Genomic DNA, 25,149 nt, shown 5'->3' with positions numbered 1-25,149 from the left:
GTCAGAAGTTTTCCATCCATAAAAGAGAAACTATCTGCCCTTCACTTTTAGTGATCAAGGCCTTTGTCTAAAAAGATCTCAATTAGCTTTAATTTTTTTTTTTTTCTTTTAGGAACAAACACTAGGGGATTTTTAAAATGTATTCATTTCTCTTTAAAACACAAAACAAAAAAGAAAACTCATCAGTAAACATTTGCTGTAAGGTTGCATGATGAGATTCCAGCAGTTACATACAAAACAATTTAAAATGAACAACATCTTGCCTGCTGAGTATTTGTGGCATAGAATTCAAGAAAATAATGCAACAATGATTGTGAGCTATACAGTTAATTCTCCAAGTGCTTATTAAGGAAATACAATTATACAATTCTTTTTGTATCTTGATGAGGTAAGATTTTCACATGACAAAATTGAAGTGACTTTGTTCCTAGTTTTTAGATTTTGAGTAAATATGTGAGATTCATATTCAACTATTTTTTTAATAGGAGAAGTGGATTTTTAAGCTACCTTACCATCAGACGGTCTGGTTCTCTAGGAAAATATTGCCTCTTTGGCAGAAAGAAGGCATTTACTGGATTTCATATGAGGTTGATTTCTGGAATAAGTGGAAAAAACTGGTCCTTACTGACATTGTACTTGGCAGAATGCAGAGAAAAATATCAACAAGTCTGAGTTAAAGACAGAGAAGCTTTATAAATAAAACAAATAACCTCAATGAATGTTTGGGGTTTGAAGGGACTTTATAGATCATCTATTCCAATAATTTTTCAATGAGATTCACCAAGCAATGCATCCATCCATCCATACATCCATCCAATGTATATTTGTTAAGAGCCTATTATAGCCAGTCACTGAACCAGGAGCTATAGATACAACAACGAAGGAAACACACTAGGGTCTTGCTTTTGTGGAGCTGAGGGACCAGCACAAGAAAGAGACACTAAGAAAACAATACCAAAGAGAATTTTTAAATTACATGCTTATTCCTACAAGGAAAAGTATAGTGTCTAATTACTTTTAAGAATTTTTATCAAGAGGACAGTGCCTACTCTGGAGGCTGAGACTATTACCTACTCTCTTAACACCCTTTAACTGAGCCACTGTTACTGAGAGGAGTGCACTGTGTTGTTCACATGTACTGGATCAGAAAAACCGTTGAGAATTCAGCCTAACACATTTATTTTACAAGTCAAAAAAGTGATGTGCTTGAAATCACACAACCAATTGCTAATAGATTTGTACTACAGTCCAGGTCTCTTAATTCAGTGCTTAACTTAACAATTCCAAATTGACTTTCAAAACAGAACGTGTATACACTCTGTCTGGCTTTCAGAATTGCTGATAATTTCCTGCTTCCTTTCCCCTTTATCAACTAATCACTCCACATTTATTTTTGGAAGTGTTTATTAATTAATCCACTGTATTATGCTCATGTCTTGCTCATTGTATCCCCATGAATTAGACACCCTTTTTAAATTACTAAGTTTTTAAAACAATCAACTGTATTTTTGTCTCCTCAGAGTCTACAAAACTCTACTTATACATTTATATTTTGTATCTTCTATTACAACAGTGGTCAGTTAACTAGGGCCACCAACTGATGCCTGTTTTTGTAAATAAAATTTTGTCTGAACACAGACACACCAATTCATTCACATATTGTTTAATCTGCTTTCATCCTGCAACAACAGCATTTAGTAATTATGATAGAGACCTTATGATCCGCAAAGCCAAAAGTATTTACTATGTGACCTTTTACATAAATGATTAGAACATAATTTCATATTGGCTGGCTTTTCTTCATATAAAATGAGCCTGTACGTGGATTATCCAATAAATTTTGTTTGGCTGATTACTGTTCAACATTGATACATTCTTTGAGAACACTATAAATTTTTAAAAAATTATCATAAATAATATATTCTTTATTAGTGTCTGTGGTTTAGTGGAACATTCAACAGCTTTGAAATCAGAACTAGGGGATGATTGCTCTACCAATTATTAGCTGTGAGATATTGGGCAAGTCACTAAATCTGAGGCTTCCTTTCCTAATTTATACATAAAATACTAACACCTCTCATAAAAAGTTCTGGAAACAATGATAGATCAGATGTATAATATACCCAAACTGTATTTGGCTCATAGTACCCAATAAATGGTACTTCTTATATAACACAATATTCAGCTGAACAAATTTGCCTTCTACCTACTCAAATAAATAATGTCAATAATCAATGATTAAGGACACTGACTGACGTCAGTGCCCATTATTTGGATTACCTTTTTCTTTTTTTCATTCTTCTTTATTTTTATTTTTTTTAAATATTTTTTAAATTAAAAAAAAAATTAATATCTTTACTGTAGTATAAATGCTTTACATTGTTGTGTTAGTTTCTGCTATATAACAAAGTGAATCAGCTATGCATATACTTATATCCCCATATGCCTTCCCTCTACCGTCTCTCTCCTACCCTCCCTATCCCACCCCTCTAGATGGTCACAAAGCACCGAGCTGATCACCCTGCGCTATGGGACTGCTTCCCACTAGCTATCTATTTTGCATTTTTAGTGTATATATGTCCATGCCACTCTCTCACTTCATCCCAGCTTACCCTTCCCCCTCCCTGTGTCCTTAAGACCATTCTCTACATCTGTGTCTTTATTCCTGTCCTGCCCCTAGGTTCTTCTGAACCATTGTTTTTTTATTAGATTCCATATATATGTGTTAGCATATGGTATTTGTTTTTCTCTTTCTGACTTACTTCACTCTGTATGACAGTCTCTAGGTCCATCCATATCACTATAAATAACTCAATTTCATTTCTTTTTATGGCTGAGTAATATTTCATTGTATATATGTGCCACATCTTCTTTATCCATCCATCTGTTGATGGACACTTAGGTTGCTTCCATGTCCTGGCTATTGTAAATAGAGTTGCAATGAACATTTTGGTACATGACTCTTTTTGAATTATGGTATTCTCAGAGTATATGCCCAGTAGTGGGATTGCTGGGTCATATGGTAGTTCTATTTTTAGTTTTTTAAGGAATATCCATACTGTTCTCCATAGTGGCTGTATCAATTTACATTCCCACCAACAGTGTAGGAGGGTTCCCTTTTCTCCACACCCTCTCCATCATTTATTGGTTGTAGATTTTCTTTTTTTTTTTTTTTTTTGCTGCCCTGTGCAGCATGTGGGATCCTAGTTCCCCGACCAGGGATTGAACCCACGCTCCCTGCATTGGAAGCATGGAGTGCTAACCACTGGACCACCAGGGAAGCCCCTGGTTGTAGTTTTTTTGATGATGGCCATTCTGACTGGTGTGAGGTGATACCACATTGTAGTGTTGATTTGCATTTCTCTAATGATTATGATTAATGATGTTGAGCATCTTTTCATGTGCCTCTTGGCCATCTCTATATCTTCTTTGGAGAAATGTCTATTTAGGTCTTCTGCCCTTTTTTGGATTGGGTTGTTTGTTTTTCTGATATTGAGCTACATGTGCTGCTTGTATATTTTGGAGATTAATCTTTGTCAGTTGCTTCATTTGCAAATATTTTCTCCCATTCTGAGAGTTGTCTTTTCATAGTTTCCTTTGCTGTGCAAAAGCTTTTAAGTTTCATTAGGTCCCATTTGTTTATTTTTGTTTTTATTTCCATTTCCCTAGGAGGTGGGTCAAAAAGGATCTTGCTGTGATTTATGTCATAGAGTGTTCTGCCTATGTTTTCCTCTAAGAGTTTTATAGTGTCTGGCCTTACATTTAGGTCTTTAATCCATTTTGAGTTTATTTGTGTGTATGGTGTCAGGGAGTGTTCTAATTTCACACTTTTACATGTACCTGTCCAGTTTTCCCAGCACCACTTATTGAAGAGGCTGTCTTTTCTCCACTGTATATGCTTGCCTCCTTTATCAAAGATAAGATGATCATACGTGCATGGGTTTATTTCTGGGCTTTCTATCCTGTTCCATTGAACTATATTTCTGTTTTTGTGCCAGTAGCATACCGTCTTGATTACTGTAGCTTTGTATTAGAGTCTGAAGTCAGGTAACCTGATTCCTCCAGCTCTGTTTTTTTTTTTTTTTTCTCAAGATTGCTTTGACTATTCGGGGTCTTTTGTGTTTCCATACAAATTGTGAATTTTTTTGTTCTAGTTCTGTGAAAAATGTCATTGGTAGTTTGATAGGGATTGCATTGAATCTGTAGATTGCTTTGGGTAGTATAGTCATTTTGACAATATTGATTCTTCCAATCCGAGAACATAGTATATTTCTCCAACTGTTTTTATCATCTTTAATTTCTTTCATCAATGTCTTATAGTGTTCTGCATACAAGTCTTTTGTCTCCTTAAGTAGGTTTATTCCTAGATATTTTATTATTTTTGTTGCAGTGGTAAATGGGAGTGTTTCCTTAAAGGCCATATATGACAAACCCACAGCCAACATCGGTGTCAATGGTGAAAAACTTAAAAAATTTCCACTAAGATCAGGAACAAGACAAGGTTGCCCACTCTCACTACTATTATTCAACATAGTTTTGGAAGTTTTAGCCACAGCAATCAGAGAAGAAAAAGAGATAAAAGGAATCCAAATTGGAGAAGAAGTAAAACTGTCACTGTTTGCAGATGACATAATACCATACATAAAAAATCCTAAAGATGCTACCAGGAAACTACTAGAGCTAATCAATTAATTTGGTAAAGTAGCAGGATACAAAATTAAAGAACAGAAATCTCCTGTATTCCTATACACTAATGATGAAATATCTGAAAGGGAAATTATGGATTACCTTTTAATTTCTATATTGTTTATAGGTAGGTTACTCAAGAAATTTGAATACATACCCAATTTTGGAGGTCATGTGACTTTTTGTTACCAGCATTTATTATCAAGTAAGCAGAAAATTTTGAATACTTATCCAAATGTGGCAGACACTGAGGTGAGTGGCTTAGATCTCCCTTGCAAAAAGAACTGGCCATTCAGCTGAATGCCTTTGGATCTGATAGTTAGGCCAAGCAGTCAGCTGAATGCCTTTTGTCGGGCCATGCTCTGTTTGGGCAGCTTCCAGGCAGCTTCCAGCTTCCTGACTGAGCACAGCAGGTACTAGATTCTGGCTATTTCTGCCCTACCTGGGACTTCTCTAGTGAGCAATCTTTGCTCTGGAGTTCCTTGTTGGGTTTGCCAAGACTCTGTGCCGGTCCTGCTTCCTCCCTCTTTATCTTTCACAGGTTTACTTCCCTCCCTGTAACTTTATCATAGTGTTTGCTTCCCAGGGAACTCAAACTCAAACATAAGAAATAAAAGGATGTGACAAAAGTTTTTGAAAATGAGGAACATTTCGACACACAAGTACTACTGATGAAAAAATATTGCAGTTTGAAGTATAAATAAAAACAGCCATAAGAAAAGCATACAATAGATTTTCTGAATAATTATAAATACATAGAGGTAAAATACCAAGGGAGATTTTCAAATATTAAATGTTTGGCCCCTTGGTTTAGATGGTCACTTCTTGTCAATATAAAATATAAACATTAATATTAAATTTTTCTGAATATTTTTAATTCAAAAAAATAGCACAGTTTACATGTTATAAATCTATTATTGTGTACACCAAGGCCACTGAATGTAAGTTTCTTAATTTAATGTAACTTTTTAGGCATCAATTTTCCATTATTTCCTATACAGAAATAAGTTATCCTTATATTCATCTATTTATATTAAAAGATCTTTTAGATTATCCATTTTACTATGTAAGAAGCAATGTATTTCTATCTTAAATGAACTTCATTAGCACTTCCTAAATCTTTCAAAAGTGATGATTTGTAAGCAGCATAAATAAATTGCAGTTTATGAGCATTTGAAATAAAGTAGTAATGCAAGTCACATAAACCATCTCTTAAGCAAAAGTTCTCTTTTTTTGTCATCTTCTGGTACCACATATTTTAGACAACTCTTCTCTTTTGATTTACATCTTTTGTATGCCTTTCTTATTCCCAAATTTTATTACCCTCCTCATTTCTGCCTCAGATATTTTGGTTCCTATTCTATAAGAGATTTTTGCTTCTTGAAATGAAAATGTCAAATAGGATAAGTCCTGTTTAAAAGTTATTGAGTGATAGCAACAACATGAGACAACTTTTGAGACAACTTTTCAACTACTTAATTTTGACTACTACTGATTTGGACAACACTGAAGGTGTTTTTTAAATTTACGTCCAACTCTTGAAGGACATTACACCAGCTCAATTTCTAACATAGATATTTGATATTATTAACTCATAACCATTCATCCTGAACATGACTCATAATCAAGGATATAAACACCTGGCTTGATTATGCTTACAAAACATTACTCTATTATACAGGATTTACCTGTATAATAATTTACCTGAGTGATATTCAGACAGCTGACTAGCACAAAATGTGTGGTACATTAAGTTGCTGGAGAAAAGCATATTACTTCCCTGAAGTGCAATACATTTTCTAGTTCTGGGGCTTTCTCACTAAATAAACCAACTTTTGAACATAAATAGAAGAGACTGACTCAGTTCACTGCTAAATATCAAGTAGAGGAATGAGGGTGTCTGTTTAGACATCATTATTCTAAACAACGCTAGGTATACCATGTGTCACATATACCAAACCATGAGACTGGTTAGCATGGAGTAGAAAGGCCCGCAGTTTATACAACCAGCCTTACACTCAAATATACACAGCTATACTGAGTAGCATCTTGACCAGTGAAAGGAGATATTAAGAACTGGCTTCTTAAGAAAAAACAAAAACAAAAATTATAGATGTGAGGTTGAAAAGAAAATTCCTTAAGATATTTAACTACTTACTTATACCTTGTTTCATTATGCAAAAATGTGATAAGATGGTAAAATATAAACAAAAATAAGACTAGGGAAATTAGAACAGAGAGCAAGAAATAGAACATAGATAAGTAATATAAAATAACAAATATGGAATTATTCAAAATGTGGGCGTCAAAATATGATATATAGTCATTTCCAATATGAACACTTATTTGAAAATATAATCATTGTAAGTTGTAACATCTAAATTAAATTGAGATTATATAATTTTAAATATGATATCTGCAGTAAATGGATTAAGTCTATATTAATATTTAGTTAATTTCTCATGTTTGCTCTCAATAGCACAAGAACTTTAACCAAGAAGAGAGGTTTCTGGGGCTGAGGCATCTCTGCTATATGGGGACACCCTGCTTGATTATCACTGGGCTTAAGTAAGTGACTGAACCAGAACAGTATTAATTTGGATGCTCATAATTAATATGCTATGGAACAATGAAGGAATAAAATTTTACTACCCATGGTCACCAATATATTTAAATTTATGAAATACTTAAACTATTCCAACATAAACTGATGTGACAAGCAATAAACAGCACATGTTTAAAATATGTAATTTGTTTCAACATATGTATATATCTGTCAGCATATCCAGCAGATCTATATAATCAAGATAATGAACATGTTCATCATCCTGAAATGTTTTCTTATGCTCCTCTGTATTCCATACTGCCCAATCTATCTCACTTGTCCTCAGGCAACCACTGAGGTTCTTCCTATCACTATAGATTATAGTTTGCACTTTCTAGAATTTTGTATTAATATAACAGTACAGCATGTACTCGTTTTTTGTCTGATTTTTTTAACTCAGCATAATTATTTGAGCTTCATTCATTTATAGTACAAATCAGTAGTTCATCCTTTTTTATTGCTGAGTAGTATTCCATTATATGGATATTCCATAGTTTGTTTATCCATTCACCTATTGAGGATATATGACTAGTTTTCAGTTTTTGTTTATCACAAATATGTCTGCTTTGAATATTTGTGTAGATGTCTTTGCACAAATGTTTTCATTTCTCTTGGGAAAATGTCTGAGTGCAATGGTGTCTGCATGTTTAACTTTTAAAGGAATTGTCAGCTTGGCATGGTTGCTTTGGCATGGTCTGTCTTTTTAAATTTAGCCACTCTAACAAATATGTATCTTATAGTGGTTTTAATTTACATTTCCCTAATGACTAATATTGCTTAGTATCTTTTCATGTGCTTACATGGCATCTGTACATTATCCTTGTTGAAGTTTCTGTTCAAACCCTTTGCTTATTTTTGAGCTGCTTGCTTTCTTTTTATTGAGTTTTGAGAATTCTTTACATATTCTGGATACAAATCCTTTTTCATATATGTGTTTGCAAATATTTTCTCTTAGCTGATGGCATGTTTTTTATTCTCTTAGTGTCTTTGAAGAGTAAATTAAAAAATTTTTGATGTCCAATTTACCATTTTCTTTTATGAATTGTGATTTTGGCATTAAATATAAGAAATTTTGGCTTAAGCCATAGTCACATATATTTTTATCCTAATTTTTTCTAGTTGTTTTACAGTTATATGTCTTACATTTAGGTTTGGACCACTTAGAATTCATTTTTATATATGGTGAAAGGTGTGGATTAGAATTTACTTTTTTGCATATGAACATCCTGTTTTCAGCACCATTTGTTGAAAAATTATCTTTTCTCCACTAAATTTTCTCTGTATTATTGTCAGAAATTACTTGTTCATATATATTTTTAGTCTATTTCTAGACTCTTTATTTTGTTTCACTGATCTAGTTTTTCTAGCTTTACACCAAAGACACACTGTCTTGATTAATGTAGCTTTAAAAGAAGACTTGAGGTAATTCCCTGGTGGTCCAGTGGTTAGGAATCCAAGCTCCCACTGCAGGGGGTCCAGGTTTGATCCCTGGTGGGAGAACTAAGATCCCACAAGCTGCACAGCAAGGCCAAAAAAAAGAAATAAGACTTGAAATCAAGTAGTGTTTTCAAACAGGTTTTGTCTATACTAGGTCTTTTGAATTTGCATATGAATTTTAGAATCAGCTTAACAGTTACTACAAAAAAACCTGCTGAGATTTTTATTGTGATTGTTCTGAATCTATAGATAAATTTGGCAGGAATTGACATTGTAATAATATCAAGTTCTTGAAACCATGAATAAGGCATATTTGTCCATTTGTCTTCTTTACTTTCATTTAGCAAATTTTTATAGTTTTCAGTGTCTAGGTCATACACATTTTATTTGGATTGATCCCTAAATATTTGATATTTCTGATGTCATTTTAAATTTTTTTAAGAAGTTCAGTTATTGATTATTCTTTGCTGTATGTGACGGGAGACAATTCTCCCTAGGTCACTTGCTTCTCAGCATGTCTTGTGAGCAGAGGCACTGATAATGCCTTTCTTTTGGACTTTATTTCCAAAGATGTTTGTATATCAACAATCTTGGGTTATAGAGAAAACATCTCCCTCCACAATAAAGGGATGGTTTGTTTACTCTTCAATTAAATAAATAAAAGGCCCCCTCTGGGGAAAAGTTAAGCAGCTTACACCTTATTGACGAAGTGAGAGAGTGGCATTGACATATATACTCTACCAAATGCAAAATAGATAGCTAGTGGAAAGCAGCTGCATAGCACAGGGAGATCAGCTCAGTGCTTTGTGACTACCTAAAGGGGTGGGATAGGGAGGGTGGGAGGGAGACACAAGAGGAAGGGGATATGGGGATATATGTATATGTATAGCTGATTCACTTTGTTATTCATCAGAAACTAACACAACATTGTAAAGCAATTATACTCCAATAAAGATGTTAAAAAAAAATTTAGGTTCTCTAAGCTTGTGGCTCCTCTCCTGCATGTAACTGATTACAAGTATAGGTGTTAACAGGCCCAGTTCACGTCACCCTTTGAGAACTGGGGCTCAGGGAACTCATACAAATGGCTACTGCTTTTGAGTCTTTCTTTTTCTCTGAGTCAGGAATCTCATGTCTTCTGCCAACATTCATGAAAGTGTGGCAGGCTAACATGCTAGCTTACAAATACGGTAAAGTCTTAGAACCTTCACAATCTTGAAAACATATAGAAGTACAATTAATCATTTTTTAATAGTTTTTGTTTGGTTGGTTGGTTGGTTTGTTTTAATTTTATTTATTTATTTATTTTTGGCTGTGTGGGGTCTTCGTTTCTGTGCGAGGGCTTTCTCTAGTTGCGCAACGGCAAGCGGGGGCCACTCTTCATCGCGGTGCGCGGGTCTCTCGCTATCGCGGCCTCTCTTGTTGTGGAGCACAGGCTCCAGACACGCAGGCTCAGTAATTGTGGCTCACGGGTCTAGTTGCTCCGCGGCATGTGGGATCTTCCCAAACCAGGGCTTGAACCCGTGTCCCCTGCATTGGCAGGCAGATTCTCGACCACTGCGCCACCACGGAAGCCCTACAATTAATTTTTGTATTATGGTCTTATATCTTGAAATTTTGCTAAACTCACTGATCAATTATAGATAATTGGTTGATGGCATCCAATTTTCTACATAGACAGTCATGTTGTCTGTGAACATATTGACAGTTTTACATTATGTTTATTACACTAGATAAAACCTCCAGTAAAATGTTGAATTGAATTGATAAGCATGGACACCCTTGTCTTGTTCCTGATCTTATGGGGAAAGTCAGACATTGCAAATTTTGCCTGGTTGGGTGAATAGTTTTATATCCCTATAATTATTCTTGAGCTTTGTTCGAGGACTGTTACTTAGAAACAATTTGATTACTTCAGGTGTTTTAAGATTTGTTAGGTAGGACTGAAACACTGCTCCTTCTGGGATAATTATTCCCCACTACTGAGGCAAGACTCTTCTCAGTACTCTATCCAGTGCCCATGGACAACCCGTGACTGGTAGGAACAAGTACTGTTAGCCCTATGTGAGGGTCAGGCATTGTTTCTTTTATATCTATCACAAGATTCTTTCTCCAGACTTCAGTTGCATCCTTACACACATATGCTGACCAATTCTCTCTCCCATCCCTTAGGAGTTTTCTTTGCTAATCTCTGGGTCTTCACTCTGTGCAGCTCTTTCCTCTGCATTACTTTGTCTTGTGAACTGTAGCCACCTTATTCTCACTTGACTCTCAGCTCTATCGCCTCAACTGAGAGAATCTTCTGAGTTCTGCTTGGATTTCTGTATGTTTGGCCACAGCCTGGAAATTCTTTCAAGACAGGAAACTGAGGCAGTTTCTGGGCTTATTTCTCTTTGTTTTTAACTCTCAAGATTCACTACCTTTATTCTTGATGTTCAATGTCGTGAAAATCATCACTTTATATACTTTGTCCAATTTCTGGTGGTTTTAGGTGTAAGGATAAATCTGATCCCTATTATTACATCTTGGCTGGAAGCAGAGACCACCCTTATACTACACTTTTACATATCAAAAAGCAATAAAATTCTATTAAGAATATACAGCTGATCACATCTATAGAAGGCAAGCAATATATGTTTTTATAATTGTGTACTGAGAACTCCTACTACATGTGACATACAAACACATACAATTTTGCCCAAAGTTGAAAAATTATACAAATTATACCAAAATATGAAGTTTTAATTGTATCTAGCAGCTTCCTATTCTTAAGATATTTATTAAAGTTCACTTGAATATAACATATGCTTTATTTATATTACTAAGACAGTATTTATATTTTATAACTAAAATTATAATATTAGTTTATGGTTATATTCAAATCCACACCTTCAAATTCTTATGTAAGATGAAAGCAAGGCTAACACTAAGTACATTTAGGAAATATATGATTAAATAACTTTGTGTACCACCACGGGCTTCAGGTAAGCAGAAGGAATAAAAGACTAAGCTAGTTAAGTACAAGTACTGCTGTATAGTACAGATTAGAAGAGAAAAACATAAAAGAGAAAGAAAAAAAAGGGAAAAAGGGCCAAAGAAAAGAACAACTTGGAGAAGAATAATGCTTAAATACATTAGTAACAGTTATCCAGGATGGCTGGTATAGGCTGAGACCAACGTGTATAGAGCTGTGAATACAAACACATATTGGGACTTGAATTTTATTCTTCATTCATTCAATAATTATTTGTTTAGTGTTTACTACATTCCAGTCATTGTTTAAAACAGAGTTCAGCAAACTAGGACAAATGAACTGTTTTTGTACAGCCCATGATCTAAGAAGAGTTTTTACATTTTTGAAGGTTAAAAAAAATAAAAGGATATGTAATAGAGATGGTATGGGCTTCAAAGGCTAAAATATGTCTTATTTGGTCATTACAGAAAAAGTTTGTCAACTCCTGGTTTAAGATCTTGGGGATACAACAGTATTTATTCATTTATTTATTTTTTACTTAGAAAATGTTTATTTTGTGGTTTAAGAGGCTTGCTTTCCCTGCCCGTCAGCTGAAAGATGTTTAGTGACACTTAATAAGTACTCAGAATAAGATTTGTTCTAAAGCTCTCTATATGCTATAACTGTATGCCCCCTTTGATCATTATTTATTTATTTGTTTGTTTGTTTATTTTTTAACATCTTTATTGGAATATAATTGTTTTACAATGGTGTGTTAATTTCTGCTGTATAACAATGTGAATCAGCTATGCATATACATATATCCCCATAGCTCCTCCCTCTTGTGTCTCCCTCCCACCCTCCCTATCCTACCCCTCTAGTAGGACACAAAGCACTGAGCTGATCTCCCTGTGCTATGTGGCTGCTTCCCACTAGCTATCTATTTTACATTTGGTACTGTATATATGTCCATGCCACTCTCTCACTTCGTCCCAGCTTACCCTTCCCCCTCCCCGTGTCCTCAAGTCCATTCTCTACGTCTGTATCTTTATTCCTGTCCTACCCCTAGGTCCTTCTGAACCATTTTTTTTTTTTTTTAGATTCCATATATATGTGTTAGCATATGATATTTGTTTTTCTCTTTCTGACTTACTTCACTCTGTATGACAGTCTCTAAGTCCATGCACCTCTCTACAAATAACTCAATTTCATTCTTTTTATGGCTGACTAATATTCCATTGTATATATGTGCCACATCTTCTTTATCCATTCATCTGTCGATGCACACTTAGGTTGCTTCCATGTCCTGGCTATTGTAAATAGTGCTGCATTGAATATTGTGGTACATGACTCTTTATGAATTATGGTTTTCTCAGGGTATGTACCCAGTAGTGGCATTTCTGGGTCATATGGTAGTTCTATTTTTAGTTTTTTAAGGAATCTCCATACTGTTCTCCATAGTGGCTGTATCAATTTACATTCCCACCAACAGGGCAAGAGGATTCCCTTTTCTCCACACCCTCTCCAGCATTTATTGTTAGTAGATTTTTTGATGATGGCCATTCTGACCAGTGTGAGGTGATACCTCATTGTAGTTTTGATTTGCATTTCTCTAATGATTAATGATGTTGAGCATCCTTTCATGTGTTTGTTGGCAATCTGTATATCTTCTTTGGAGAAATGTCTATTTAGGTCTTCTGCCCATTTTTGGATTGGGTTGTTTGTTTTTTTGATATTGAGCTGCATGAACTGCTTGTATATTTTGGAGATTACTCCTTTGTCAGTACAACAGTATTTAAAAGAAAAAACAAAAAAACTAGAGAAAACCTTGACCTTATGAACTGATATTCTATTGAGAAGGATACAGATGAGCAATTAATAAGTGAAACGTATAGTTTGCTGGATGATATGCAGAAAATTAAACAGGGAGGGAAATCGGACTGCTAGAGATGAGGTGGTCTCAAGGTCCATAGAGCAAGATGGGGATGATGGTCTTGGGATGAGAGTTAATCTGATTATCTAGACTTTGAGGTGATAAAGGCCATAAAGAGATGGTGGCAAGCTGAGACACTCATTTTGATTGTGACTATTGTGAGAAGGGTAGGAAAGGGAGTGGTGTGTCACCCAAATCTCAGGGTTCTAGGACTCTTAACTCTCCTGCCAAAAATGAGATAGATACCAGGGAAGGGAGTGGTCTTATTGGAAACAACCAGAGCTTGTGGCTCCCTCTGGATAAGCAATGATGTTTGGAATAAGGGAGCTGATGTTCATAGCTGGGTTTGGAGAAGGTTTATTTGAAGGTAATGTGGAGAGTAAACTGGAGGAAGGAAACATCACAGCAGGGTCCTTGGAGTGACAAAGTTCTAAGATTAGACATTTCCTGATACAGACAGTATATCAAGAAGACACCACTGGCAAGCTAAACATTCTAAAAGTTTAATATATATGTGACAAGAGACAGAGTTGTTCCTGTTGTTCGCATCACAACATAAGAAATACCTTATTGAGTCAAATCAATATTTAACCATATTGTTTTTATTAAAATGTTTGTTAAGCACATACTATGCACCCAACACTGTTCTGGGAACTGAAAATACAGTGGTGTGCAAGAAAATATAAACAAGCTCCATCTCTCATGAAATTTATATTTGAATGCTGTAGATAATTTCAACTTTTTACAAGAGCTGTGCAAGTTGGAAGATACTGCTTTAAATGGAGTGGGCAGGGAGGGCACTCTGTGGAGGTCCCTTTTATGCCAGCTGTTGAAAGATGAAAAGGAGCTAGCCATTCCAGAGCGAGTGAGTGAGGAGAGACAACATGAAAAAAGTGAGAAGGCCCTGAGGCAATAAAGAACTGTAGGAACACTGGTTTATGACTGTGGCAGTTTCTCCTCAGGCAGTTTTGTCAGACAGCACTATTGATCCTGTGATGAGACAGGGCCCCATGGGACAGCCCTTAAGCCATAGGCTGCCTAGGGTTTATTTTTCACTTTTTTTCTGCTGCTACCGAGCACAGGACCAAAGAAGAGTGTATGGGAAGATAATTTTTCTCCAAATATCATGCCCCTAAGATTCAGAACCTTTAGATGTATCCTTTCTTTGTCCACAATGGTACAGTACATGTACATTGTCCACAATGGTACAGTACATGGGTGGTTTGGACTTCACTTAAAATATCACAAGAGTCTCTCAAAAACTGTGTTTTCATTACTCTCCTCACTACTGTGAATTCTTCTAGCTTGATCTTGAGAATAATTGCTTTTTTTTTTTGGTTACTTCCTTTATACACTTATTATAGATAGCAGGAGGGCAGGAATATTAATAGTAATCACACCAGCAGCAGCAATAGTTGGCATTTATTGAGGGCTCACATGTACCAAGCACTTCACATGTAGTCATTAATTTAGTCTTTAAACTAATCCTGAGATGGGGAGAACTACTAATCCCGTTTTCCAGGTGGAGAAACCGAGGCAAAGGGAACTGAGTAGCTGTCCAGTTCTTACAGCTAGCAAGTGCTCAAAATTGGCAGAATGAATGCAGGATCATCATGTTCTTATAATTAATGTACTATACCCCTCTTTCTCAATTTATAATTTGTAAAGATAAATTCTGAGTATACACTTTCACTTTACATGGGTGGTTTGGACTTCACTTAAAATATCACAAGTGTCTCTCAAACCCTGTGTTTTCATTACTCTCATCACTGCTATGAATTCTTCTAGTTTGATCCTGAGAATAATTGCCTTTTTTTTTGGTTAAGATCCCTTTTCTTTTCCCCCAGTCTCAATCGTTATTTATGCTTATTCTCAGTCCTTTAGACTCTTGGCCAATCCATTCAATCATATTCATTCTGCACTCTAGTTTTCCTCAGATTACGTTCTCTTCACAGTTCTCTCAGTCCTACAACTCAGTCAGTCTGTGTTCCCTGTCCCCCCAATAGACTTAAGATTTATTGTTTTGAATATTAGCAAGTTTAGAAGATGGAGTACCAGTCACTTGACTTAAATTCACTTTACCAGATAATTTCACTTTTGCGTGTTAGACATTAGTATTTGTGCAATTGAATTTTGTCACTCAGATAAATAACAAATAATAAATTTTATTGGGTAAAATGATTGGGTGAATTTTTTCTACTCATAAGTTTTCCTTGCCTTTATGAGCAATTTCTTAGTTTATTGAAAACTATTTAACATAAACTGACTAAATCAAGTAAAGTTTAAGAGATTATATATGAAAATAAGAAGTGAAATGGATTTCATTGCATAAAAACAGCAAGCAACTCCAAATGCTCTTAAAAAAATCCCCAAATCCCTTAGTTAATAGAAAAATGACTTTTAATTCATTCATTCACTTATTTGTGTATTTATTTTTCTGGTGTTTTTAGGCCAAATCTAAAAATTCTAAGCGATCACAATGCCCCCAAAATTTGACTTACAAATGAGGATACCATATGAGAAAATATAACTTAGAGAATTAAAAATTATCTTTGATTTTACTTCATTTATATTTGTAGTTAACATATGTGGTTCATTTTATAAAATGAATTAGCTACCTAACCTCACTCAACAGGTTTTACTTATTCATCTCTATATGTGCAACAAGGCCCTGGGCAAAATGACCAAGATACAGCAGAGCAAGACATGGGAAACATTCCTTACCTTTAAAGAAGACAAAGTTCCCATCACTGTTTTCATAAACTGCATCGATACTAGGAGGCAAGCCCCGCCAGAAGTAAGTAATTTGCATGGGGTATCCATCCATCACCCTGTTGTTTCTCACTCGCCAAAACCACTGGTCCTACAAACCAAACACAAGCATCTTTCAACAAAGGTGAGGCCTCGGGGAACTTCCCTGTGTGATGGTTTAATGCTTTCACAGCTAAGCTAGTGCTGTTATCACCGGCCTATATCAAAACAGTCAAAGAAACAGCTACCTTGCCCAGAATGATCACAAACGTTCTGTAGTAAACTACCCAATGTCTAATCCATACATTGTGGTTAAAAAGATAATGTAAAACTACTTAATCTTGGCAGTTTACATTATCTCCAGGGCTTTCTAGATTGAAAAACAGAGGTAGCACAGACAAGTCCCTGCCAGATTTGTGGATTAAGTGAGCTTTCCAAAATATAAGAGCAGCATACGATTACATATGCACCTTTGCATTTATAGACATATGCAAGATCTCCACCTGAAGTGTTGGGATGAAATAGGGAGGCCATGCCTCCTGGTATACCCATGTTACAACTACTTTCCCATGTAATTATAAGTAGAGTCCTCTTTCACCTTCAAATGTGTCCTGGTTTGGATGATAAATTATATTGTCACCTTAAATGAACAAAGTAATCTTGAAGGAAGATCATCAGAGTGGATTCCAATCTGGGTCAATTGCCTCTCCTATTCGCTTTCATAATAACCTGTACTTCACTCAGTCATAGCACAGGCCGTTTTATATTAAATGTGTTTACTCTTATCTCTAGTGAATAATATATACGACTTGCTACATAGCAGGTATTTATAAATATTGTTGACTTAATAATTAGACTACACACAAGATTTTTCACCATAAATTCTCACTAAAGGCAAAAACTCTTTCCCCAAAATGTATACCTGGTGACATTAAATTGTTTTCTATTGAAAATTTTGGAATAATTTAGAAACTATCCAAAGTGCTTTAATATTAGAAAAACTAGGTATATTTAAAAAATTAGTTTCCAATAAAATAAAATTTACTATTACATTTTATTTCAGTATTTACAAGCAGAGTTTTACTTGCAAGTTATATATTTGTACTATTTAGATAAGTGCATATCACAAAAATACTTCCATTTCAATTGTTCTCTGCTCTCTTCCCCCAACTTAGGTATTAGTAAGTGATTTATTATAGAGTTTTCCCAAGCTTTTGGCTAAGAATAGGTTAGCCTGACTAGATTTCCTAGAATTTGTCAGTTATTCATATATTCATTCATGCACACACACACAATCTACTAAGGATTCTTGGATTTCAGGTGATATGATAAAAAGGAGATTTCTTTCTATCTAAATCAATCCAAAATATTAAAATTTTCTTAGTAATCTTTGAATAATTGCACTTTGCTCTAGTTATAATGGGCTGTCTTCTCTACTTATTTTGCTATTTATAGATAAAGGAGGAAGTAGCTTAATTAATGACTGAGTTCACATTCTATTCTTGTTCTGTTCCTTAATAACTGTGTCACCTTGGTTGAGGTGCTAGTCACTGAGTTATTACCAATAACTGACTCATAGTATGATTACTATATTAAATGTAAAGGACTTTCTGAGGATCTGGCACATGGTAGCATTAAAACTGTTGGTGCTTATTGTTAAAATTATATTGAAACTAGGTACCCTGGTTTTCCTGTTTATAGTTCTGTTTACAATTTTGTCTTGTTTCTTATTTATTCTTCAAATTTTAGTCATATTTTGGCTCTAGACATGCATCTCCTTCCCACAACATCTCCTTATGTTATTAACCTTATGTTGATAATTTCCATAGTACCAGGTACCATAGTACCATTAATCCTGAATTCATTAATTTTTTGATCCACATGCAGGAGATACATTAAGCTGATTTTAAATTACAAAGTTATTTCATGAAAAGATTGATCTAAGAAAATATGTATGGGCATTAAGATCCAAAGTTTAATGTCAGTAGTATGTGAGCAGATGATATTCTGATAATTTAAAACAAAAACAGCATCTTGGTCTAGCTGCAGCAGGGGTTTTTAACTGGGTGTTAAAGTCATTCCAATCTCCACATAAAATATTTTTAAATTATTGTAACATATATCCTAAAATAAATAAAAATGGCTAAAAACCTACTGGATTCTGACAAAGAAATAACTGACCATGATTATTTATGGAACAATTAAACAAAAAGCTCTCTAAGATGAAGAATAGGAAGAAATTGGAGGAAAAAGCCCAGAAATATATTCCAATTTTTCCCAGAGAAACACTTCATATTGCTAGAATCTTCCCACATACTGAGACAGGGCCAGTGACTCTTTGGGACAAATAGGCTGCAGTCAGAAGATAGAAGTACAATACCAAAATGCCACTAATGAAGGAAGAAATGAAATTACTCCCTCAAGGTAAGCAGAGTTAATTTGCAAATCTTCTCAAGGTAATGTGGAAGCATAGGTGAATTCATGTTTATTTCTCATTGATAGTAGCCTTGGCAGAGAGTCATATAAATTGTAGATGCTCAGGTTGTGATTCTATTCAATTTATTCACAACTCTTCTGTTTAGCAGGATTCAATGGTACAAATAATTTAGCAAGTACTCTGTCACAGTTGATGTAAACACATACCACAGTCACTATAGATGGCCACTTCAGAAAAAGTGCTTGTGACTAATTTGCAGAGAGAGGATATTTAAAATAATATTGAGGTCTCAGTGCAAATTATCCTTCCAAATGAAACTTTATCTGACCACCTTATCTAAAATTGAAGCCCCTCACTCCACCCACCCATACTTGCTTTTACTCTCCCCCCTCCTCTGCTTTTTCATCATTGATTACATTTACCACTGTTTTACACAATACATGTTTTACTTATTTTTTGTTCATTCTCTCTCTACTAGAACACAAGCTCAATGATGGCAAACAGGTCTGTCTTTAGTTTTCTTATGGCTTCCTATTTCCAGAAAAATGCCTTGCACATAGGAGAAGCTCAGTAAGTATTTCTTGAAAGAAAACAAAAGTTAGGGAGGAAAGGGCAAAGTTAAAGTAAGTGATTAGTTTTTAGAAGCCAAAAGCTATATGGGAGTCACAAGAACACAAAAGTGCTATGAATAGAAAGATGATTAGTACACATTTCATTTTCTGCAAGGGTATGATATATAAAGGACTTTGAACCATGGGCAGATGAAAAAAAAAATGTTTTCACTTTTCCAAACAATGTATGTTTTGTTTTAGCCTATGATGTAAAGGAAAGAATGAGGAATCACCTCTACAGCCCCCTAAAAATATTGTTTGTATCTTGCCTCTGACCTCTTTTTGGCTACAGCTCTTATAGAAAGAAAAGGGTGGGAAGGGATAGGATACACTAAAAATAATCACAGCTAGCACATTTGCAAAGTCAACTTGTGAAAAAGCATCGTGCTTAAAAATTACCAAATAGGAATTCCTACTTAAACACCAATATTTCACTTCAGGTACGAACACTCTGTAGCTTACATATAGATTTTTCTTTCCATGTAGTATGGGACCCAGACAGACCATTTTTTTCACAAAGATAACAAATCTATGGTGTATATCACAAAGCAGTAACATACAAGAGAAATGCAGTTTGCTTTTCTTCTGTTCCCTCTAAAATTCTGGTTTATAATCTAATCTGCACGTTGTTTGCTGACAACTGTACAGAAAAAGTGTCCTCCTGCCGTCTGCATATGAAGATGATGATGTCACTGATGTACTTGCAGTAGAGGATGCTATCTTCAGGCCTCTTTATAAAAAACCAATTAGTAGAACTGACTTACTTTTACTTCTCTTCTAAAATATAAGATTTTTTAATTTAACCAACAACTTGATGTAAATCTATGAATGTCTCACATGTCTCAACATGAACGTTTCCAGAAGGCATTCACTGTTCTCGCAGCCCCCTCCTGCTGTGCCACCTCAGGCTTCCTCTAGTCTTTCCCACTTCTAAAATAGCATCTCAGATCTCTTTATTTCTCATCATCATCACTGTCACCATGCTACTCAGGCTGCCATTGTACTTCACTCAGATGACTGCAATGCCATCTGAAAGCCACTGGTTTGCCTCCTACTGCATCTGAAGCAGAATTCAAACTCAGCCCTGCCCCCAGCCCCTGTGCAGTCCCTCACGGGGTTCTTCTGTGTTCATTGTGTTCCAGTTACATGGGCTTCCTTCTGGTTTCTCGATAGAGTCAAGCTCTTTTCTTCCTCAAGACTTCTATGCAGTTTGCTGCACTTTGAATGTTCTTTCCCTTCCTCATACTTTTCACTGATTGTGAATCATCTATTAGTTCTCAGCTAAAATATCCTTTCCACAAAAAGGCCTTAGCTGTTCCCTGATTGAAATTAGGTGACTCTACTATACTATTTCACAGTAGTCTGTAATTTTATAGTACTTACACAGTCAGTTACTATATAATTGTTTTTGTGTCTTGAAGTCTTCCCACTGTTCCACTGTGTTATGTGCCCGAGAACAGTGGGTTGGCAGGGATACTGAATTACCAGCTTTGAGTACTGTGTCTTGCAAAGTGTAGGAGCCCTAAACATATTTAATGGACATACCTCTTTATTTTTTTTAATCAAACCACATGTGTTGAATAACAAATATACCCAAGATTGCTTAAATCAAGATAACTGCTTAATATGGGTGCCAAACTATTTATTAAAATGACATTCTAATCAAATCAAGGGAACTCACCAGTTATGAAAAAAATTAGAAAAAATTTTATGACTATAATACAGATTTATTTATAAGCAATCATGTATTTTTTTTTTCTTTTGAGGACTTAATATATGGCTTGGAGAGTGTCTAGGGAATCTGGTGTTCAAAATTAATCTGGTTCTTAAAAAAAAAATCAGATATGTAATAGTAGTGGAAGAAAGCCCAAATCGTGGCAGCTATATGCATAATAAAGGGGAAAGCAATCTGAATGAGTGCTTAAAATTAGAGGAAGAAATGTTGGCCTTCTACTCTGTGGTAGGCGTGTATTTGCTTCTACTGCTTCTTAGGCAGAATGACACCTCTGAGACCCACAGTTCCACCCTGGACCCACCCTTGGAAGCCAGAATCATCAAGTGATGTCACAGGTAACTGGAGTTAGGGAGCCAGCAGTGCATGGGTAGCTACGTAAATCTGGGCAGGAAATGGAGCCAGCAAGGACTTCTAAGCCTGAGAGAAACATCCTTAGAGATGTCTCCTAAGAGAGCATCTGTCCTAGGCCACTGCTTTTTTGAAAGGTCAAGAGGAATAAAAGGGGAATGTGAAGACAAGATTACCGATGGCCATGTTTGCAGTTAAAAGAAAAAAATATGCTTTGGTACTAACACTTTCTCCATTTGGACTGACTCATTGTCTTACACATTCTTCCAATGAACAGAGTAAAAGCAAATGATCAGAATTTCTTATAAAATTTAGTGTTCAAACATTGCTTAATCATACCATATGCTAGACCCTATATCTCTCAATCATGTGCATAATTACTGAGCCTACTGGAATACAATTGATATTAATAAATAACAATTATTAGGCGAAATCTATTCATTTTTAGTAATATATATTACTAAATCCAACACATAAATTGCCTACAAGTTTTAAAAAATCTTTTTATATTGAAGTAACTATAGAGTCACATATAGTTTTAAGAAAAAAACAGAGATTCTTTATACTCTCTCCCGTTTCTTCCAGTGATACATCTTACATAACAAAAGTACAATATCAAGACTAGAAACTGAAGATTGATACACTCCACTGACCTGCTTAAAATTTTACATGCACTTGAGTGTGCATGTGTGTGTTTATGCTAATTTTAATATTGAAAGTACACCTTTATGATGCAGAGATGTGGCAGTTGCCACCTTAACTAAGTGATCAAGCTTTGCATCAGTCATAGTAACTTGATATTATACGCCACCTAACGTGATAAAACATAGAATACCTAGACATTTGAAGGTCACAGGATCATCTATGAAGTACAACCATGTAGAAGCCAAACATGTTTAAAGTAGAATTTCATTGAGCCTTTAGGCTTAACTTCTTCCAGTTTATAGGAAAAAGGAATAAGTTAAATGACACTTAAGCAGTCAAACACATTTCAGAATGTGAGATGGTATATAAGACAACTGGCCTAGTCTCAGCAAGAAAGAAGAAGAAAAAAAAAGGCAGGGAGAAAAAAGCTGGAGAGAATAATCAGTTAAAAGATCTAAGTAGACATAACAGCCATATGCAATGCCTGGATAGTCACCGGGTCCTGTATTTGGAAGTGGAGTTTCATAATATCCACAACTTTCTTTCAAATGTTTCACCAAACGCTTGGGCATGTATTTTGCACATGCACACATACATATGTAAAGAAAATAGAGGCCAACCCTAACCGTTCTTAAATCTATATATTAGATGTGCACATGCTCATTCTTCCAACTTTTCTGTACTTTTGAAGATCCCGCACGCGACAACGAAGATCCTGCGTGCCGCCAAGACCCAGCACAGCCAAATAAATAAATAAATAAATTGTGAATTGTGAAAGGTACTGGGATATTTAAAGAGAGAAAGACCATTTACATATAATTAGCTATATTTCTTTTTCAACATTAGAAAAGAAAAAGTAAAATTATAACTTGGAGAAAAAAAAAAAAAAACTATGAAAGGATGCTTAAAAGATGTATCTAGTGAAGGTAATACCATTCTGGAAAGCTTTCATTATCTTATCACAAGAGCTGACACAAACTGCCTTTTGATATATAAACCTTAGGAGAAAACCTGTTCAAAGTAACCATTAAAAGATACTTTCTCATCAAGACAGTCATGAATGTCTGCAATGATTTTGCAGGCACAATTTTCAGGGCTCATCAATCAAAGATTAACCAGATGTCATTCCAGGAGAAATGATACAGAAGTACATTTCAATAGGTCAAATAGGTCTGGATATTGTCTGTAGTTTTTGAAAAATGCTTAAAACACAGACTCACTATAATGGAGGAAGGAAGTAACATATTCACAAGTGATTCTTCTAAATCAATTTCGAAAGTCACAATTCTGGAATCTCCCTTAATATCTTTGACTATTTTCAAGAAAGAATCTATTATAGTTACCATCTGGATTTAGAAATGTAAATTATTTTAAGAAATAAAATGTATATTTTTGTTCCAGAGGAAAAGAGAGTTGGTATTTTCAGAATAATTTGTTTACCACGTGTGCTAAATTTATGTGATATTTTTTATAGTCTCCAAATGTAAAAAAAAAAAAAAATTTTTTTTTCAATCAACTTATATTGAAAAATCTACACACTAAAAGGTTAAGTGATATGTCAGTTATGGATCACTTGTTAATTAGTATTTATAAAATCTTAACAAAAAGAATACCAATTTTAAAACTGAAAAATTAATAATTATCCACGCATAATGTAATAACATAAATATTTGTTTTTATTCCATTTATATATGCAAATAATGAATGGTTATGAAGTATTGCTATACCAAGTGTAGTTAAGCCCTGTAATAGAAAGATCTGAGGAGCAAATGAAAGATGGATGTGTGTCTACACTGTTTTCTTTTTAGGACCTTATATCTTTTTTTTTTCCTGTTTCTTTTTGCATCTACTCTTGTTCAGAAACCACTTTGCAATGATTGTGATGCAGAAAAAAACAGTTTACTGAAAAATGCTTCGTCAATACACTGCCTTTAGGGAAAGGAGCCTCAAATGGTAGATATGATTGCGCCACACAGTACTATGACATTTTGCTTTCCCCCCACTCCTATGAGGATCATGAATATTGGCAGGGTGATCTAAATTTCAATTCACATATGTAATTGAGTTGAAAAAAAAGAAAAAATTTCATTCCTCCCACTGAACTAGCAGTTCTGGATTCCAAAAATATGAACTCTTTAAGAATGTACATTCATTCTAGAGGGGAAAAGAGGCAAACAACTAATTTCAAAGGGTGTGTGAAGTGCTATTATTGCCGCCTCTATAAAATGGGATCTACCATTTAGTGAATATAACGAGCTGGGAAACAGCTGTGTCATTAGCACACCTATCAGGAATTACCATCTCTTTATTTTTGACATGAAGAAAGATGTCTCATTTACAATAAAAACTATGTTCCTGCTGAATAAAGTATAGGCAAGTTTTTACTCAAGGTAATTGAGAGGGCAGTGTATTCAATTTAGTTTTTTAACCACAAAATCTAAAATTGTCTCCTCAATTTTTTTCTATCAGCTCATCATGTTTTATTTTCTTCATAGTATCTATCGTTCTCTGAAATTATCTTGTTTATTTGCTCACCTGTCTGTCATCATAGTATGCACCTCATCTATCTTATTCAAACACTGCACTTCTCAGTTCTGGTATATTACCCAGCACTGTGTGTTAAATAAGTGTTCAAAGACAGAGAAAAACAGACAGTGAAAGAGAGACACATGAGTAAATCTTTTCCTTGGCCTGGGTGTAGGGGGCCTGGTTTGTCAATATTTAACTTAAGTGCCCCCACAGAAAGTCTTCCCCAGTCCCTCTTTACGGCCCATACAGCACCCCATATCTACCAAAGTACTTAGATCACTATATGGAAATTATCCATTTGCCAGCCTGTTTCTACATGTTCTAAATGAGCATCATTATCATTTGCTTTCTCCCTTCCGCCCTCCCTCCCTTCCTTCCTTCCTTTTTTTTTATGACTCAGTTCAGATTTCACCACCTCCAGGGACATTCACTTAAAACTATGCCTCTATTCCCCAAGATCTCTTCCTGCCCTGTAGGTG

At 35.0% G+C, this 25,149-nt stretch overlaps 1 protein-coding gene across 5 annotated transcripts in view; it reads right to left on the bottom strand.

Moving 5' to 3' along the window:
• MMP16 (matrix metallopeptidase 16) overlaps positions 1 to 25,149 on the bottom strand; it is a 336,548-nt gene that overhangs the window by 38,396 nt on the left and 273,003 nt on the right. For all 5 annotated transcript variants that reach the window (XM_059901702.1, XM_059901703.1, XM_059901700.1 and 2 more), the window contains one exon: positions 16,339 to 16,477. In XM_059901702.1, coding sequence (XP_059757685.1) covers positions 16,339 to 16,477 — 139 coding nt within the window. The remainder of the gene's footprint in view (positions 1 to 16,338; positions 16,478 to 25,149) is intronic.

This window comes from Balaenoptera ricei, chromosome 17, assembly GCF_028023285.1.
Source record: "Balaenoptera ricei isolate mBalRic1 chromosome 17, mBalRic1.hap2, whole genome shotgun sequence".
Lineage (NCBI taxonomy): Eukaryota > Metazoa > Chordata > Mammalia > Artiodactyla > Balaenopteridae > Balaenoptera > Balaenoptera ricei.
The sequence above is the reverse complement of the archived record's forward strand: the minus strand, read 5'-3'. Positions and strand labels throughout refer to the sequence as shown.